This window comes from Vigna unguiculata, chromosome 9 (assembly GCF_004118075.2).
Source record: "Vigna unguiculata cultivar IT97K-499-35 chromosome 9, ASM411807v1, whole genome shotgun sequence".
Taxonomy (NCBI): Eukaryota; Viridiplantae; Streptophyta; class Magnoliopsida; order Fabales; family Fabaceae; genus Vigna; species Vigna unguiculata.
The window spans coordinates 781,403-801,223 of NC_040287.1; the positions used below are offsets into that span (position 1 = coordinate 781,403).

The window sequence follows — 19,821 nt, forward strand, 5'->3', positions numbered from 1 at the left end:
CCTTTTTTTTTTTTTTATAGATATAACATAAAATTTGTATAGTTGTATATTCATTCTCATTAATTATAGAAACTTTATGCATGAATAATGTATTTTTTCAATTGTTTTTTTGCTGAAATCGTTGATACATAAAATTGGATAGCATAAATTCAGATATAACCCTCTTTTTAAGTTCATGAATATATATTACAAAATATAATTACTCTACTAAAATATAATTTCTCTATTTTAAGATATCTGGTTAGCTTTCTAAATTGATTATCGCTAATTTTATATTTTAAAATATATTTAAAATACTAATATAATATATTTTTAATGTTTAGACGAAAAAGAAAAAAAAAACAGAGGATCTAAGCCCTCTCATAACTCATACAAATCCACAATGAACATGCATTTACCACACAATGACTTCAAATTTTTCAAGTTAGAATCATGGGAGTACAGATTTTTTACTTAGATTTTGAGTGTCGAAAACACAGCAAAATAATAATACAAAGATAATGATATTCTGAATATTAAATTTTGAGTAAAAACAATAATTTTTCTAATACAAAACAACTAATAGAGAATTCAACTAAGAATCATGATGGGTCATAACCAAATTTACTCTGTGATCTGACCTCAAATACTGGGGAGCCATACTTAGCTTCTCTCTTCTCATTGTGCACAAGATTTTGTGTATCAAAGTACCAACATGTCTCGCAATTCTGATGAACATGGTCTCTCAGATGAGGATATCCTTGGTACAAGTATTTCATCGGATTGAAAACAGGAACTTCTCTCTCAACTTTGTTCATGAATCTGCTTCCATCTCTGTAATCTGCAGGATCGTACAATGGAGATTCTTTCTTTGACATCAAATTTGCTCGCAGACAGTTCTCAATAACCTTAGCCTCCTCCTTCAGCATTTCCCTCATCTCTTTAATGTTTCTCCAAACTTTGTAAGATCTTGATCCACCACTCATATTCCGTGTCTTCAAACATGACCCATTGGAACTGCCAGTGCCAGGGACAGGGACTTTTTTGGATGTATATGGAATTCTATTGCACTCAAAGCAGAAATTTTTAGATCTTTTTGAGTCAAAAGCTTTCCTTTTTGCAGCATCAGACAGACACATATATGCCTACACAAACATCACAACTTGTGATCCTTTTTGCAGCATCATGCTATAATGTTCTATCAGTGTGTTTAACCTGTTTACTCGAGAACACTGTGTATCAGAAACTAACCTCAGATATAAGTTTGAAAGCAATTTCAGCCTTTGGATGTTTGTTCTTGTCCGGATGAAGTTGCAGAGCTGAATCAAAAACAACAATTCTTGTTATGCAGGAGAAAGAGACAACACATATTGCAGAAAACCATAAACAAAAAACGAGTTAAACCTACCAAGTTTATGGTATTGCTGGCGAATGGTGACCAAGCCTGCATTTTCTTCCACCTATGAGAACCCAATATGGAGATATTAGCATCATCATATAAAAAACCAGTCAACATCCGATAAAAATGAGTAAGATGAATAATATATAAGTAGAAAGACCCATAGACTCTTATTCAGAATTGTTCGCACTTCATTGGTACGAAAACTCTCAGGTAAACATGGTAATACTAAGTTTGCAAATGCATAAGAAAGAAGGAAAAGGGTGAAATACTCACTCCAAGAATGCAATACCAATCTATGAAAGGTGGCTTGGAAGGGTTTGAGAGAAGAGTATGAACACAGGAAACTGAACGTGTGGAAATGGAGCAAACCTCCAACACCAACTGGGTTTTGTGATCTGATTCTTGTCCCATTCTGCTGTGATCTGAAGTGCAGAGGAAGAAAGGGATTAGATATAGAGAAAGGTGATGTTTGTTTTTGATGTCGGTAATAAGTAACTAATAACGGAGTAGATTTTTTTGAAGTATATCAGTTGGTGGGAACAACAAACAGGTAGAAAGAGATTGAGAGATTAACGTTAATCTCTCCAAATGGCACAACTTCACACATCAAACATGTTTTTTATTTTATTTTATTATTATATTATTATTAAGGCCTGTGGTATTCAATTCAATTCAAAATCATTTAAAATGGAATAAAGCACACTAGTTTTCTGTTTCCATGGCTATTTGTTGCAAGTTTCAACCAATAACACATCCTGCATATGAAAATAGAGTAACACCAATCAAGTAACTGATATTGTTAAAAATCTTACTTTGATTATGCCCGAATGATGCAATATGAATAAACGTATATATCATACTCATGGTGTAATGCAAGATTTGTGGTTTAAATTAATGTAAATATACGTTTAACGAATCGATTTTATAACTAACACAAACGTTTTATTTTAAAGTTCTTATTTTGAGTTTTAATTTTACAAAATTAGGTGAAGGGCTAAGTTTAGCAGAGACCTCAACCAGAGTATTTTTCTCTGTCATGAACTATGGTGTAAATAATGAAATTATTTGGACTTTTCAAAGATTCCTTTTTGGTCTAACAATTCATTATTTGAGTCTATAGAGAAAACTTAGAAACCCATATTAGCAATATAGCATGGATGAAAATATAGGTACCTAAAACCAGAAAATATAGTATATAAAATTTCTGGTTTTAGGTACCTATATTACTTTTTACTGGTTGAGACACATGAATTTGATTAAGTTGAGAATGAGACCTACTAAATGAAAAATAAAAACCCTACATAAACTTTACCTAACAAAAGAGATTTTGTTAAAAAGAAAATGTTTGAAACTAAGATTTATGTAGAGACTTTAGTTGTTCCTGGTTGAAGGTGATTTTCCCAATTTTCCATGAAGACAAAAGCCTTTCACTATTACTAGTTTTTTGTTAGAACAAACTTCCATTTCAGGACATAACATGTCAATTCTACTTTTCAAGTAGTTTATGAATTACACTATCGATCAAACCATTCTTTTAACAATAATATGATATGAGTCTAAATTCTCTACTCTTTTTTTTTTATTATTTGTTGAACATTAAAAATACATTATATTAACATTTTAAATATCTTTTTAATATATTTTAAAATATTAAAATTAGTGATAATCAGTATATTATGAAGACACAATAGAGAAACAATACCAAAAAATTTAGCAGAGAATCTAAATTTGAGTCTAACTTATATATAAAATATTTACGTCATATCTAACTCAAAACTTTAAAGGGATGAATTTATGATTTTTTTTTATATGATACTTCTTTATTTTTGCTGAAGGTAAAATTTAAATTTAAACTTAAACTCCTAAACGACCTATGATGATTAATGATTGAAAAGATGTGGGTGTGATTTGGTAATATTAGATATAATGGTTAAAGGTAAAAGAGAGGTATATGTATTACCTATGAAAACAACTTTAAAGATATAAAAAAGCACAAGTTTGACCTACACTTTGAATGCATTAAGAATGGTTGGTTCAACACTTTATGACTTTATATCGGTATCAAAGGTGAATTTAATGATAAGGAAAATGTTTTCAGAGAAAAAAAGTGTAAATAATATTTCAATTTATGTCTCTTTTAATATTAACATATTGTTAGTAGGTTGTTTTTAACTATCTTTTTGAGAACTCTTTTGAATCAATAATATATGTTGACATTGATGAATATATGGAATCTGTTAATTTCTAAATAAAATAAAACGTTCAGGAAAATCATTTCTCTATTAATAATTAAACAATCATAGTCCAACATTTCATGTGTCTCCACATAAACTGTTGAAATTAATCATTGATTCCAAGTACAACTCCCTTTTCTTGGATTCAGAAAAGCTTTTAAATTATGAATTATTTGTATCTTGAATGTTTCAAATTGAGGATATGTTTGCCACGATTTTTCCGTTAGTTTTTTTTTTAACTTTTTTTCCTATATGAAAAACATTTTTACTCTAATAAATTATGTTTGGTAAAGTTTTTTTTTTTTAATAATTTTAGAGATGTTTGTAATATTTTAAAAAATTAGATCAATCACTGAAGCAAGACATTGATTCAAGGTTCAATAATTTGATTGTGATCGTGAATTAATTTTAATAAATAATAATTAACTAATATGTATAAAATATCATTGGATTTTATTTTTATCACACAAAATAAATACAAAAGTCTAATAAAATCTATAACTATATATTGAGTGAAGATACACTCTTCGGTATCCTCCAATTTTATCTCTTAGTTACTATTTTTAAAACTTAAATAACTATTCATAACAAAAAAAAATTAAATTTTATCATTTTATTAATTACTTTTTTTAATTCAAATAACTACTCATTATAAAAAATGTATATAACTACTCATTATATTTTATGTCATATTTTAATATAATTTTATACTTTTGTGTATAAAAAATAAAAACTAATACACTATAAAATTATATTAAAATATGACATAAAATATAAACTGATATTTAAAAGAAAATAATTGACAACACAATAAATAAATATATATATATATATATATATATATATTATTGTTATTTTAAATATTAATAAATATAAACTTTATTTATTTAAAAAGTTTAAATTAATTTCAAAATTATAAAACATAAATTAAGTCACCAGTTTAAACATGTTCATACATTGATTTTCACCAATTTAATCCATTGTTTATTAGCAAAATTTTAACTTAGTAAAAGTATAACTAATAAGTATTAAGTTTACAATTAAACGTCATATTAAATAAATTCTGATATCAATAATTATTAGTATAATTTTAATTTTTAAAAATGTTCATAAATGGCATACCGTATTAATTGATCATTTATTTATTCACAAAAAAACATTAAAGTTATCAAACAATAAAATAATTTTAAAGTAATTGTAATAATATAATTAAATAAAATTACATTAAAAATATGAATATTATAACATTATTTTCATTTAAAGGAATATAATACGGTAAGATTAAAATAAATTAAATCTAAAACTTTATACAATAATTTTTATAACAAAAATAATTAATGCAGTTTCATATATCAAATAATATAAAATTTATTAAATAACTTTACTTTAAAAAATTAATATTATATTAGTTATCATCGTTTTTTTCTTTTTAATTTTAATATTGGAGATCATTATAATTATTTCGCCCATAATAAGGGTATGTTTGTGAAAAGTATTTTTAAAACGCTTTTTCTTATTAAATCTAAAATGTTGAGCGGAAGGACATTAAATTTTATTATTTAATTATTTTAATGGTACGTTACAATTATTTTATTGTTTTTTAATTATTTTTTATGAAATTATAAACAATTTTTTTCTCTACTTAAAGTAAAATTGTATTAGAAATTATCAAAATTAAAATTTATTTAATATTATAATTATTTATAAATTTTTGTAAAATTTAATAGTTATTAAGTCATTTAATGTTCTGTACGACCGTCTTTATTATTTCTCACCGGTTTAAAAAAAAAAAAAGGTTTTGTATAGTAATTGGATCCCATTTTCAAATCCGTGATTGTTTGGACACGACTTAAAATAACGTTTATCAAAACTTTATTTTCTAACTTCCAACTTTTTTTATATTTATTATTTTTTATCTTTCAAATATATGTTAAAATTCTTCGTAACTCTTTCTAGATAAAGTTAGATAAAGTGAGTTATTTATTTATCTATTGATTTTATTTATTTTCTTTCATCATTCTTATTTATATTGTACTATTTTTGTAACTATTATACTTTTATAATAATTATTCAATTAATTTAATACTATACTTAAAAAATGGATAACGTTAGCTTTATCTTATTTCTTATCATTACTTTTGAATAAGTATATGTTTAACTAATTATTTAAAACAATATACTAATTAATATACTTCTGCTTAAGTATATATTATTTTTGTTTAATTTGTAACTGGACTGAAAATATTTTAAAATACAATATAACATTAATAGTACAATATACGCTATGAAAAACAGTAGAATAACTAAAATTAAAAAATTATAATTGAAACAATCTGTCTATAGATTAAAAAAGAATCTAACTAGCTAGTTTTGACAAATAACTTAACTAACCAAGTTACATAATTTCATTACTCATTTTACAAATAGATAGTAAGCCGCAAAGTTAAAATTAAAAATGACAACTATATATGAAACTATCCTTAACAATTAATAAAAACTATTTAATTAAATTTAAAAATGACACATTGTTAAAATTAAAATATGTAAGAATTAAAATTAAAATTTAATCATTAAAGTGTTAAAGTATTTATTAAATAAAATTTAAATTAATAAGAAACTAATAATCCTAATAGTTGTGTTACTGTTAGTCGTCATTTTTATGATTATGTTATTATTTTAGTAATTGTCTTCAATTTTATATTATTGATAATAATGAAAATTATATGATATGAGTATAGATTTTTTGTATAGATTTTTTATTTTGCATGTGAATATAATACATTAGGTTTGGTAGATGTAAAATAAAATAAAAGAGAAAGTAAGAGAATGAATATAGAAAGGAAGCTTTACTAATGTTATTGAAGGTAGGAGCTTCTGTAATGTTGTAATGTTGTAATGTTATTGTGTGGTATTGATTAACTAATAGTCTTTACAATGAGACTAGGTTGTCTGTAAGAAAAGTGAAATTCATGTCATTGCTCGTGAAGTTTTAATCTGTTTGTCATATGTTTTCTATTTTAAAAATAAATTTTGTTATAACAAATAAAATATTATCTATTAAATTCAAGAACGGACTATTTCCTATTAATATTGTTTATAGTTGAATATTAAAAGAATTGATATCACTTTTAACTTAAAATTTCAAGAAAATTAGTTTATGTGTCTTCATTTTTATATGGTGTTCAATTTCCACATTGACATATTTCCTTCAAGCTAACCACAAGTATTCTTTATTTGTACAATCATTCAACTTGACAGTTTTTATTTGTACAACTATTCAATTCAATAGGACACACTTGCCTAACTTCTCGGTGAAAGACTTTCAATACAAGGGTTTGTCTAAGCCTGTCACAACACCAACCATCTGCTCTGATATTAATGATGAATTTCTTGAGAAATGATTACTCAAGAGATACAATATTAATGAAACATAATCAAATCCACATTGAAGGGATTCACAATACCTTCAATCCAAAACCTTAAGACATATTTATGAGTCTTTAACTTATTCGTTGCTCAACCTTCTCATTTATTACCATAATTAAACTCATACTTTCAAACATTAACTTCAATTTATAATATTTAACTATTTTCAATATATATTGTTCTCATGTCATTAATTGTTATTAATTAAGTTAACCTAATTAATTGTGTGTTTGGAAACACTTGGGAGAATTGATTCTACTTTATGGAAGAAAATTGGTTTTGGTTGATGGAGAAGCTAAAAAAAATTGCTTCTATTTGATGTGAATTTGCCATCTTAATTGATTTTGGAAATTGATTTTGGGTGCATCTAAATAATTTATTAACATGAATTGATTTTAGAAATTGATTATCGGGTGTTTCAAGCGTAGGAGGCTAACTTCTACTTAAACAATTTGTCCGTTTTTGATTTCTCGCACAATTCGTCTGTTCGGTTCTCCTGTCACTCGTTTTGTTGTTTATGTCAATCGGTGTACCTGCTAAAGAGATTTTAATATTTAAGTCAACAATGATTCGTCAACAATAGTAATTAATATTTTAATAAATATGAGAGTAAGTCCTAAGAAACTTATCTTACATTTGACCTATATTTTTAGTTTTCTACGTGAACTTTGGATTTAATGTGACTTAATTAAGGCCCAATTACATTACGGTACATGGAGATTTCAAAGTGAAACGAAACGAAACATGCATGTAACATATTATTCTTTTAATTATTTTTTTCCTGCACACCGACACAGTATCAAACTAGTACATACTAAAATAAAGGTACTCGTAGGTGAATACGTACATAAAATTCTGAAAATAGTATTTTATGTAGTGGTCCCAATTTTACATTCACACTTTACACATTTTGCACGGAGAACTTCAAAACAAAAATATTTCTGCCATTGCCAACTTCAGATACATCTCCTCAAACTTATTAAAGAAAAAACGTTACAAGAGAATAAGAAAAATTAATTTCATAGCAGTGTCATTTAATTTTTATCATTACACATTTTTTAAAATATTAAGATTGATATTATGTTTAAATTAAAATATTATTATGCATTACCAACTATTCAATTAATTACTTAATATTTGCACAAAAAACTTTTCTTTTTGTAAAAAGAAATAAATTTTTATTAATTTTACATTATTGAAATGATTAATTAAGTACTATAGTGAAACCTAAACTAAAAACATATAACATAACGAGTAGCTTAATTTTTTTTATTATAGTTTTTCATTAAAAAACTGAAAGTAAATTGTTTAAATATAATGTAACATTTTAATATAAAAAACAACTAATGTAATTTTTTGTGGATGAATTATTTAGTTCCATACACATCAAAATACCACTCATTTTCAGCTTGCAGTGATTTCCAACCACAAAATGAGACATCACTACCTTTTTTGTTTGTTTAATCTTATCCTATATAGTCACATGATGTTACGAGAGACAAAAGTAATATAATAAGCACCAAATCTTGGTACATAAAATTTTTGCATATTTTGTTTATATCATAGAAAGTGCCACTAATATTAATATTAATAGTAACAGTGGATGAATGAAGAAAGTGTAGTGGTCCCATTTGAAATTATTTTATGATACACTCATTGTTGGGTTGGATCCAACAACCAACCAATCATATTGCACCGTTTTTTCCTTCGTCTCCTTCTTTTTCACATTCTAATCCAAAATATTTTAGGGTTTCACACTTTTTATTCTTAAACATGTCTATATATATTTTTTTAGTTGTTAAACAATTTTGTTGATAATTTTAATTCTCCTATCAATTGCCTTTAACCGTTATCAGTAAAAGTGAACAATTTATTTTGGAAAACTTAATTTTTTCATTTTATGGACAGAGTTTAATTCATTGATTGAATTAAGTGGAATGGTATATTCAAAGTTCAATTTATCTACATTAATATATATAATAAATTTCTTTCATTTGGTATAAAATATTTAAATATAATTCTTTCATTTTTATTTATTTAATTTAAAAATGGTTAAATTTTAAAAAAAAGTTAATTTTTAAATGATAAAATTTTAAAAAAATAAAAAGAGAAATCTTTTTTATATATACGAGTGTAAACAAATACGCTATCGTATATAGTGTGTAAGTATTTTTTTTATATGCATGATATTATATTAGTAGATGATGATATTGTAATGTTATTAAATTAATATACAAATAAATGTACATTTATTAAAAATAAAATAAAATGAATGGAGAAAATATAAAAAAATAATTAAGGATGAATAGAAAAAAAGACATAATTTTATTAAAAATATGTAGAATGACAATGAATAGAAAAAAGAAAAAGAATAAAAGACTGACAATTTTACAAGATATAAATAAAAGTAACGATAATTTAACAAATAATAATTATATCGTAAAATGTAAAATTGCGAAAATATAAAAAAAAAACTCATTTTTATCAATAAAACTAATTTTATTTCTTATTTTAATGTAACTATTTTTAACCAAAACGTTAAGCTAAACATAAAGTTCTTTTAGTACCTTGTTGTATTTTAGTTTTTGAATTTGTTTATATAGCATTTTTATAATTTAAAATAACATTGATTTAACCTTTACCAATTTTGCTCTCTCCTTTATTTATTATATTATTATTTACTTACTTTTAATTAATTTATGCAATATAGACTGTTAAAATAATATAAAAAGTTCCGTAACTCTTTTACTAAAATTTAAAAAAAATGTATGCTATTTAATTTTTACTTTAACAACCTTAGCATACAAATAATAAAAAAAAAGGTGAGTAACAATTTCAAATAAAAACAATTTTCAAATCAAACAGAAACTTAGCATTAATTCTTCTGATAATAATAGACTCTGACAAAACTCAAACTCAACGGTTTTTAACATATTTGCACTGGCAGCAAATGATAATTGACCCTAATACCCTTCCAAAATCCACAAATATTCTAAATAAACAAAGGGTATTATGGGAATCATGTCCAAACAGTATGCCAAGCAAGCTTGTTTTTTCAGATGATGTGTTACCAGTAGGTAACCTTCCCCATAAAGAGAAAGAACACCCAATACTCTATTTTTTTCTGTCACAGATTCCCATTTCACAACTCAAACCCCAAATTTATAATCTTTTTCCAAACCCCATTGTTTCCCCTAAAAAACCCCCTCCTAATTCTGCTCATTTGTGGCTTGTCGCTTCTTTTCGATTCTTGAAACGGTCCACTCGGCGCGTGGCCGATCTCCGGCAGCTCATGGCGGCGGGGACAATGGCTACGGCGGCCGGGGCGGCGGTGGTGCTGTATTATGTGCTGAGCCGGCGGCTGTCGCGGAAGGCGGAGGAGGACAGCGAGGATCACGGAGGCGGCAGCGACGTGTCGAAATCGAGCAGATCGGTGCGCCGGAGAAGGCTTTCGAGGCGGCCGGCGCAGGCTCCGGCGACGCTGCTGGAGTCGATCGTAACGCTGTCGGAGACTCTGAGGTTCACGTATTCCGAGACTTTCGGGAAGTGGCCAATCGGCGATTTGGCCTTCGGCATCAACTACTTCATGCGCAAGCAGGTAAACTTTATGAGATTCTGAATAAAATTGAAAGTTTTAAGTGAAATTGAGGGGTTTCTGTTTCTGGGCATGTAGAAAGGTGCAGGATTTTTGGGGGATTGTGACTTTGGGAATAATGGGCGTGTGTGTAATGGTTTGCATTTTGCAGGGTAATTTGGCAGTTGCAAGTGTCTATGCTGGGAGTGATTCTGTGCAGCTCAAAGGGGATGAGATAATTGTGGAGCTGTACGAGTTGTTGAGGCTTTTGACTTTGTGTATGCTTTTCTCTAAGAAGCCATTTCCTGTGTTTTTAGATTCTGCTGGGTTTTCCCTTGATGATGTGCTCATTCAGAAACCGAAAGCTGGGGTATGTTTTGTCGTTATCCATTCTCTCTCTCTCTCTCTGCTCTATTACTTTCTGTTTGTGGCGGAGAGGAGTAGAACAGACCACACGCTCTCACAGAGAGTCTGACTCAGCCACTCAGATGAGTTTAGAGATAGTGGCATCATTCTCACCATTGTTTAGAAGAAACGACAATGAATAGAATCCACAGGTCGTGGTATTTATATATTGGTTCTCAGTAAATATTTTATATACTAAAAGAAAACTATTTCCACAAAAACACAAGTTTTTCTTAGGGTCCTTTGTAGGTGACAAAAAAGTGCTCTTACGTTTCCCATTTAATCTTTGTCCCCATATTTGGTTTTATATGGGAAAGTTTTGTTGACTCTTGGAGTTAAGAGGGAGCTATAGTTTGGATTACCGGTGGTGTAATGGGCATTTTGAAATTTCTTAAAACTATTTTTTTTTTAAACATTAAGAGATAAGAGACCCCTTGTGGCTTAAGGAGATAGAGACAAGAAACCTACACACGATTCAACATGTCACATTAGAGAATCCTTTCCCCCTGCAGTATTATATCTATATGTAAAACTCATGTTTTGTAGTGGAAAGGTGCATGTTCTGATAAAACAAGGTATATTGAAGACAAAATGACTATACAAAGCCACGCTACCTTTTTCAGATTTTCAGTTTTACTTTTGTCTTTAACAATTAGCAAATAGGTTTATTGCAACTATAATTTTTCAACTGCTACACTGTTGTAAACCGTCAGTATTTAGAGAAGTCTGGAATTTTGGCTTATCATATAGAGTAATCTGTTAAAGCAATCATAAGTTTATTGTTAATGTCCAAAGGAACCCGGAAGGGAGACTTGTGTTGTACGAAGCTGTGATGTTATAAATTCCCTATAAGAAAAAAGTGAGGTGGGTATGTTTTTGTTAGTATGAGATGATGGTTATTGGTATCTAGAGAAACACACACAAACAGTTGTAGACTTGAGTTTAAATTCTGTTAATATTTGTGACTCCATCACCTATTTTAGTCATTAGTTTTACAAAATATGATCTACACTGTCTTCTGCTATTACTCTGTGTGTGTGTTAGTTACTGTGATCTTTTTTAATATTTCCTCATGTTTTCCTAATCTTTTCTCAATTTGATGATCTGTGGCATGATATATTTTGCAGCTTCTGAAGCCTGCATTTACTATTATACGTGATACACAATCAAAATGTTTACTTCTACTAATCCGGGGAACTCATAGCATAAAGGATACACTGACTGCTGCAACTGGTGCCGTAGTCCCTTTTCACCATTCAGTTTTAAATGATGGTGGGATTAGCAACTTGGTTTTGGGATATGCTCATTGTGGCATGGTTGCTGCTGCTAGATGGATTGCAAAGCTTTGCACTCCTACCTTACTTAAGGCTCTTGATGAATTTCCAGACTTCAAAGTCAAGGTATTGTTTTAAAGCATTTGATTTGGAAAAACTGTATCATTACATTAGCGTACTGAATTTATGATCCACTGGTAATGGCTTTGTTATAGGATCCTATTTTTTTCTCTCATTTCTCTGTTCCTTACACTATTCCTTTTTTCTATATTTTTAAGTTGTATTTCACTTTTTAATGTTATCTAATGACTATTGCATATACACATGTACAAGTATCTTTATTAAACGGTTATCCTATTGTATGTTTCTATAGGTTGTTGGGCACTCACTTGGTGGTGGTACTGCTGCGCTATTGACCTATATTCTTAGAGAGCAGAAAGAGTTCTCTTCAAGCACATGTGTCACTTTTGCTCCAGGCATGTATTGACGAAGTTTTTATTCAATTAAGATGTTACATTATTTATCAGTTTCTGCAGTTTTGTATTCACATCTCATATCATCTTGACTGGGTATGTGTGTGCTAGACTACAAGTTCACTGAACTTCTTGTGGCAATGAGAGATTTCCCATTACTTCAGTTCATTATTCTTGTTCATCATAAGATGTATTATGTCAACGTGGTTTTCTTATGATTTGTTTGTTCACAAAGTTAATGGTTTTGTTACAGGTTTAACACTTAATAGCAAGCATGCCTATTTTGCTTTAGAATGTAATAGTGTCTAGTTACTTCTTCATATAAACACTAAAAAGCAGAGATGAGGGAAGAATGTAACACATCTCATGATATTCATTTGCTATGAAAATCCTTATTCACTACAATTGTTGTCTATGATCTTGTTTGATTATTTTTCTCGCTCAATTTTCTTTAGACACTGAATTGTCTCTGACACGGGATCCTTTCCAGTCTCATCATACAGCCATTATTACTAAATTGTTTGTATCATGATTGTCTCTTTTGCAGCTGCCTGTATGACATGGGAGTTAGCAGAATCAGGAAAACACTTTATCACAACCATTATAAATGGTTCTGATTTGGTGCCAACATTTTCAACTTCATCCATTGATGATCTCCGATCTGAGGTGAGCTAGCTAGGACTTTAGATGGTTTTGACAAACATTAATGTTCATTACTTAATTTGTAAACTAGTTTTATCTAAAAGGATTTTTTTTTTTTTTTTATTTACTAGGTCACTGCATCCTCTTGGTTGAATGATCTACGGGATCAGGTTGAACATACGAAGGTCCTGAATGTTGTCTACCGATCTGCAACTGCACTTGGATCTCGCTTACCATCTATTTCTAGTGCAAGAGCTAGGGTGGCTGGTGCTGGTGCTATTCTGTGGCCAGTAACCAGTAGCACACAGGTAACTTCAACTTCAAGCTCTGTCATATCCAATAAGTGGTCAATTTTGTTGTTATCTATCTGCACTTAACATGGACCGATCCTTAATCTGATGGAGATCGTGTTTTAAATTGCAGGTTGTGATGAGGCGTGCACAGAGTGTAGCTGAGGCTGTTGTCAGAACTCGGTCATCACTGTCATCATGGTCTTGCATGAGTGCGCGCCGCCGAAATGTTGGTCCATCATTAAACTCTAAGTCAGAGGATTTAAGTGAAGCATCTGTAATATCTGCAAGGAACACAGAATCTGTTATGACTGAAGAGGTAATAGTAGAACCTATGCTTAAGGATGAAAATACATCCTCAAGTGGAGGATCTGGCCATGATGACACAGATGAAGAAGAGCCACTCCTTCCTGCTAATCAAGACATTACTGCAACAGCTGTTGACGAATTAACAGAAGGCCAATTATGGTATGAGCTCGAGAAGGAGCTTCAAAAGCAGGATAATGTAATGAACATTGATGCTCAAGAAGAAGAGGCGGCTGCAGCAAAAGAGATCACAGAAGAAGAGAGTCAAATTGTTGATGCTGCTGCAGAATGCAGTAGCAGTTCAATCACTACATCAGACAACTTGGATAGCCATCGATTTTACCCCCCTGGCAGGATCATGCATATTGTTCCTGTACCTTCATCGGATGAATCAAATTCAAATTCAAATTCAAATTCTGATGACCCTATAGAAGAACATGTATGCTTATATGAAACTCCCAGAGAGCTGTACAGCAAGCTCAGACTTTCAAGAACCATGATAAATGATCATTACATGCCAATGTATAAGAAGATGATGGAACTATTAATACGAGAACTAGAGAAAGATAAAGATATCAGTTGTAATATCTTGAATTAAAGGAAACAAAAAACAAAATAGCAATTGCAAAATTGTTAGTGGACCGAGTACATACATATTTCAGTTTTTTTACCCTTGGTGGCTACTGCCATGCTGTAAAAAATTTTGGTTGTATGAATTTGATTCTTTTATATGGTAGGTACATGTATAAAATGAGAAATTAATGAGGTATTTATTGTTCATTTAATGAGGTTGTACATCTAATAAACGGGAAATGCAGTTTTTTGTCCAATGCATTCACTCGTTTTGGAGGAGTTAAATTAACTTGAATACTTGTCTTAGGCCTGTGGGACCTAATACCATGATGCTCAGGTATTCAATGTTTACGATGTACATGCATTATGTGGTCAACTTCGTATTCAAGCTTGATTATCTCTTGATATCAAATTACTTAATGCATATTTTTTTTTTAGGAGAACGAAGGGATCGTTATCTTAAATATAATATTTAACTAAAATCTAACAACCATTGTGGATTAGCAATAAAATCATGATGGAAATGGTGCTTATAGTAAACTAATGTTTTCTATTTCATCCATTCCGTAAGTTCTTGAGTCATACCGCATGAATACTGCAGTACCATGTTGAAGTAATAAATTGGTACTCATCACATTACCATAAAAATGAGAAATTGAAGCACATGGTTTCTGAAACAAAAAGACGTTTGGACGTTAAAGAATAATGTGCTCAACCAAGAAAACACTGAAACGGTACTCAGCAATAGTGTTCTTCTACACACATCAGCAATAATGTTCTTTTACACACATGTTCGGGTCAGTTGTATTGATGCTGTTTTCAGACTTGATATTCAACTCTTGCACCAAATCGGAAGAATGAATATCGTGAATCAATTATTAAAGAATGTACAGTTTTCTATATTGAAGAATCAAGCCATTCATCTGCCATCACTTTACATTGACATATTCATTGCAGCTAAAATTGGTTGTTGAAAGTATCAACCGCCATAGCGGTGCTTGAGGGATTCAGGGGGCTGCTCTTCCATGATACCAGAACCTGTTGTTGCCAAGTACTCGCGAATGGTTGTTTTACGGTCAGCAAGATAAGTGTGATCCAGAAAGTTGTTGTAGGCTGTTTCACCAAGATTCTTTGCTGCTAGTACACTACAAAAAGTTCCACAAATAGTGTTAATTTACAACAAATCTAACTCTAGACTGGGTTTAAATAGTGGAAAGCTTTGTTCGCCAATTCTACTATGGTTTTGAGAAAACTAATAATTTCTTTTGTTTCTCACATTGAAAGTAAATTGAAAAGGGATATGTGAAAACTTGACAAGTAGAGAGAAACTATAATGAGGAGCATTGTTGCCCGTGAATTTATGACCTGTGTGAAGAGGCAATCCAATTTACACAATAGGTATCGTCACACTAGGAACTAAATTGCTGTCAGTTGCATAAATGATTCTGTAGAGTTCATCTGACAGTGAGGATAGCTAATTAGAAATTTAAATGAAATGTGGTGATTTTATACTACGGAGAATGTTAACAAGAGTCCTTGAGACATTGGTTAAGAAATAAAAAAAATAGATTTTTTTACGCTCCAGTGTGATTTCCCACTGAACTCTTTTACCGATTAAATCTTTGACTGGTGCCTTAGTTAGCATAATCCTTGTACTATTTCCCGTGTTCAACATCTATTACAAAAGAACTATAATATTTTGAATACTATATTTTGACAACTTTATCTTATAACATAATGTGCATCTTTTAAGTGGTTTTAGAAGATTGAAAATGAGAAAAATGAAAAATGAAAAACCACTTAGAAAATAACATCTAAAATTATAAGAGAAAGTGGTCAAAATTTAATAGTCAAAAAATCATTTTCCATTACAAAAATGTCAAATGGGTTTTCACCCGGTGCTTACCAGTGTCGAAGATAAACCCGACAAGGTAAGACATCATCTCTCCAAATTTTATCTATATTCCACCGCCCATATTGCTGAAAATAGATTTCCTTGTTTCCTGAATGCAACAGTAATGTAAGAATGCATAAACGAAGACAAAAGACAAGAAATAAGAAAGAAACAATCTAGGTACGACAAAGGCATGCATAAGTAGACAGTCAGATTTTTTTCTTTTAAGCCAAATATAGAAATCACCTAGAGCGCTATGATTGGAGGAAAATCAAATGTAGTGAACCATTGCACCCTTCTTTCCGCCTAGCCAGAAAGGTATGAAATAGTGAGGAATGTCTAGTAATATTTTTGATTACTGTAAACATCCCACCAAGCAGAATATAGAAAACTGGTATTGTTATAAATAATTCAGTTAGTGTTCTATATTCGTTAAGTAGTTAGTAGGCTGTTAATTAACCGCTTGTTATTGTACAAACTAGTAATACGATGTATGTGTAAGAAATAAAAAGTACTCAAATCTCTTCTCTCTCCTTTTTCTTCACTTTTTACGAATGTGTTTAGTGTATGCTCTAACATATATATGAAGAAAAATTAAAGTCTCTAATAAGAACTTTATAACTTGTGATTACTTATATATATATATATATATATATATATATATATATATATAAGGAAAACAAAGCTTGATATGCAAACAATAACAATAGTTCGAACAGTTGAAACTTCATAAAATGACTAGATTTTCCATTTTGATCATCTAAGTCCTCACTAGTTTTTCCGCAAATAGAACTCTATTCAATTCACAAGAAATTAGTTGGTAATCTCTCTAATCAGTTTCTGGGGTTAGATTTAAGAATAGAAGGTAGGTACTATGAAGTATGCCGGACACAAACACGAAAAAATAATTTGGATAGAAACAGTCTTTCAAGTTTCCGAAACAATACATGCGTCTTGCTCTTAAAAAGCACCACGCAAATGAAAAATTACCTTTACATCTAATGTTGAAAAATTCCTCATCACTGTAACGGGCACAAAGGACCTGAAAAAATTAAGCCACAACGAATGACCAATTTGCTAATGAAATAACCAACATTCTTTTATGAGTAGAGACAATTCATGTTTTGCCACAACAACAATAGTCATCACATACCGCTGGAAAATCAAAAGCATGGCCATCAAGCGTTTCAGGAAGAACCTAACACATAAGCAACCAAAGATCTCAAGCCACCACATACACAAACATCAGAAGACTCAAAATATAAAAGCAGCAAGCTAAAATTCTGCATCTAGATGCTTACAGCAAGAAACCGAAACTCAACCTCCCTCTTGATGAAATCTGGAATCTAAAAATTAATCCACAGAAAATATTAGCTCAAATGCTCAAGCTAACAAAAAACTGGTACACACTAAATCTGAAACTGCCAGATTCCCTGTATTTTCGGCGCATTACGCAGTCAACAAATCATATCATTAAACAAAGATCAGACAACTCATATTCTATCTTGGTAGATAGAACTTAAACCATTCATTCGAGATCAAATCCGTCTAATCTTCATCCAATGGCTACAATTCTCTGATTACGAGATGCATGGAAAGTTCGACTGCAACAAATCCAGAATTTAAAGTTTTCAATACAGTACCTCTGATTTTCTGATCTCAAACACTGTTACCACAAGAGTTTCTCCTTCACATGGCTCCACACTCAAGCTCGAAATCTCCTAATAACATTTTCATCACACACAGCATAAGCATCACAGTTCCAACGTCCCTTCCAATTTTTTTTTTTTTATTTTCAATTTCACAATAAAAATAAAATAAAAATGGGCGCAATTGTTCTTCTCACACTATGAAGAAGTAAGATTTACGGTGTTGTCATAACGAACCATAGTTTCGGGCTTTGCAATGCCGCGCTCGAAGAAAACCGGAGCGACGTGCGCGAAGACGCGCCGGAAGCTTTTCAACTGTGCGGTTCGGAAGTTTGCCAAATCAGGGAAAGTGCTCCGTGCGCTTCTCTCTGCGAAGCAAGGAACGGTTACGTCGATGAAGAGGAACAGTAATAGTAGAGAAAGTGCACGTGGTAGTAATGATAGTTTACCGGAGAGAAGAGAGCCGAAGCCGCATATGGAGATGTAACCGTCGGGAGAGAGAAGAGATTCGAAGTCGGAGTCGTTGTTGAGTTCGTTGGGGACCGGAGTGGATGATCGGAGAGCGGCGGAGGCCATGGCGGTCTTGGAGACAGAGAGAGGAGCGAAAGAGAGTGAGAGAGTGGCGCGTTGGTGGGACGCGCGAAAGGCGAGTGATGAGAGTTGGAAGGGGAAGTTAATGGAGGCAGTGGTGGAGGCTATGTTCATCGTCCACCAGCGACTGGTAAAAGCTCGAAGCGGAGTTAGAATTTGTAGAGAAGCTGATCAATTCAGACACAAATTCTTACACTTGATTATTTATTCGCATATTTAATTATTACATTACCCATAATGACATGTTCACCCTAAGATCTAGTACAGCTACTTAAAAGTTAGAGCTTGACCAACAAAATTTCTGCACATTCCAAATTATTTCATCAACAAACGCCTAGAAGATCAATTCTAGGAGAAAAATCTTTCATTTGATAAACAATCATTAAGTGTAGAGACTACAATTAACCAAAAAATATGACAAGCCTAAGTTGTTGAAGATCAAGAACAAATATTTGTTGCAACTTGTTCAACTAAGAAACAGGTGTGGCTTATAAACGAGTTCATAAATCATAAAATTTAGAATGTTTTACCAAATCTTCAAATTTTTTGTTGAAAAATGATATAATTAACAATTTATTGTGTACAATCGAAATTTCTTGAGTTTAATTGCATTTTTTTGTCATAATTGATTGTGACATAGGCAAAATCATGATCACAAATGTATTATTAGTAATAGTCATCATCTTCATTATGAATTGATAAGGAATAGTGGATGTCTCTTTATTTATCAATATTTCGCATCTATATAAAATATTTTATAATTTTTTTAATGTACCCATATCAAACTAAGTATGCTAGCTTAGGAGTTTGCACTAAGTTTAAAATTAAGTAGTTAGTACTTCAATTTAGAGATTGGAATTTTTGCCACTACATTTGTTGCTAAATGAAGCATGGAAATTGGCATGGGACACCACCATACCTTCCCATTGTTCAATCCATTTTTCCAAATTTTGATGCTCTTTTGGGTTTGTTTTGAAGGTTAGACAAGTAGTTGCAACTTGAAATGTGTTTAGAAACCTTAGTTGGATTGGTAAAATGAAATGAATATGTTAATTATTTATAGTTTTTAACTGCACATCCTGAATGATATACCAAACAGAAGCCTATCT

The 19,821-nt window shown here is 30.5% G+C and overlaps 3 protein-coding genes across 3 annotated transcripts; 1 reads left to right on the forward strand and 2 right to left on the reverse strand.

Moving 5' to 3' along the window:
* Positions 1 to 438: 438 nt before the first annotated feature.
* Positions 439 to 1,905, reverse strand: LOC114164868 (dnaJ homolog subfamily C member 17-like). The gene is made up of 4 exons (XM_028049642.1): positions 1,655 to 1,905; positions 1,388 to 1,439; positions 1,231 to 1,298; positions 439 to 1,124 (listed from the first exon to the last, which is right to left on the reverse strand). Exons 1-4 carry the CDS (start codon positions 1,790 to 1,792, stop codon positions 582 to 584), a joined length of 801 nt encoding a protein of 266 aa, XP_027905443.1. The 5' UTR covers positions 1,793 to 1,905; the 3' UTR covers positions 439 to 581.
* Positions 1,906 to 10,112: 8,207 nt separating this feature from the next.
* LOC114163948 lies at positions 10,113 to 14,790 on the forward strand. The gene is made up of 7 exons (XM_028048345.1): positions 10,113 to 10,639; positions 10,788 to 10,985; positions 12,148 to 12,420; positions 12,668 to 12,770; positions 13,315 to 13,433; positions 13,541 to 13,717; positions 13,833 to 14,790. The coding sequence occupies exons 1-7, from the start codon at positions 10,334 to 10,336 to the stop codon at positions 14,601 to 14,603; spliced, it is 1,947 nt and encodes a 648-aa protein (XP_027904146.1). The 5' UTR covers positions 10,113 to 10,333; the 3' UTR covers positions 14,604 to 14,790.
* A 496-nt stretch (positions 14,791 to 15,286) lies between these two features.
* On the reverse strand, positions 15,287 to 19,181 carry LOC114162099. Its single transcript, XM_028045875.1, has 8 exons — positions 18,571 to 19,181; positions 18,359 to 18,489; positions 18,116 to 18,193; positions 17,774 to 17,818; positions 17,626 to 17,670; positions 17,463 to 17,514; positions 16,485 to 16,581; positions 15,287 to 15,723 (listed from the first exon to the last, which is right to left on the reverse strand). The coding sequence occupies exons 1-8, from the start codon at positions 18,824 to 18,826 to the stop codon at positions 15,558 to 15,560; spliced, it is 870 nt and encodes a 289-aa protein (XP_027901676.1). The 5' UTR covers positions 18,827 to 19,181; the 3' UTR covers positions 15,287 to 15,557.
* Between the last annotated feature and the right edge of the window lie 640 nt (positions 19,182 to 19,821).

Coding starts and splice junctions, on each gene's coding strand:
- LOC114164868 (XM_028049642.1), bottom strand. CDS start 1,792: ATGGGACAAGAATCAGATCACAAAACCCAGTTGGTGTTGGAGGTTTGC. Junction 1,440..1,654: donor ATTGGTATTGCATTCTTGGA/GTGAGTATTTCA, acceptor GGGTTCTCATAG/GTGGAAGAAAATGCAGGCTT. Junction 1,299..1,387: donor CCAGCAATACCATAAACTTG/GTAGGTTTAACT, acceptor TTTTTGATTCAG/CTCTGCAACTTCATCCGGAC.
- LOC114163948 (XM_028048345.1), top strand. CDS start 10,334: ATGGCGGCGGGGACAATGGCTACGGCGGCCGGGGCGGCGGTGGTGCTG. Junction 10,640..10,787: donor ACTACTTCATGCGCAAGCAG/GTAAACTTTATG, acceptor TGCATTTTGCAG/GGTAATTTGGCAGTTGCAAG. Junction 12,771..13,314: donor ATGTGTCACTTTTGCTCCAG/GCATGTATTGAC, acceptor TCTCTTTTGCAG/CTGCCTGTATGACATGGGAG.
- LOC114162099 (XM_028045875.1), bottom strand. CDS start 18,826: ATGAACATAGCCTCCACCACTGCCTCCATTAACTTCCCCTTCCAACTC. Junction 18,194..18,358: donor TTGCAAAGCCCGAAACTATG/GTTCGTTATGAC, acceptor AAATGTTATTAG/GAGATTTCGAGCTTGAGTGT. Junction 17,819..18,115: donor TTGAGATCAGAAAATCAGAG/GTACTGTATTGA, acceptor ATTAATTTTTAG/ATTCCAGATTTCATCAAGAG.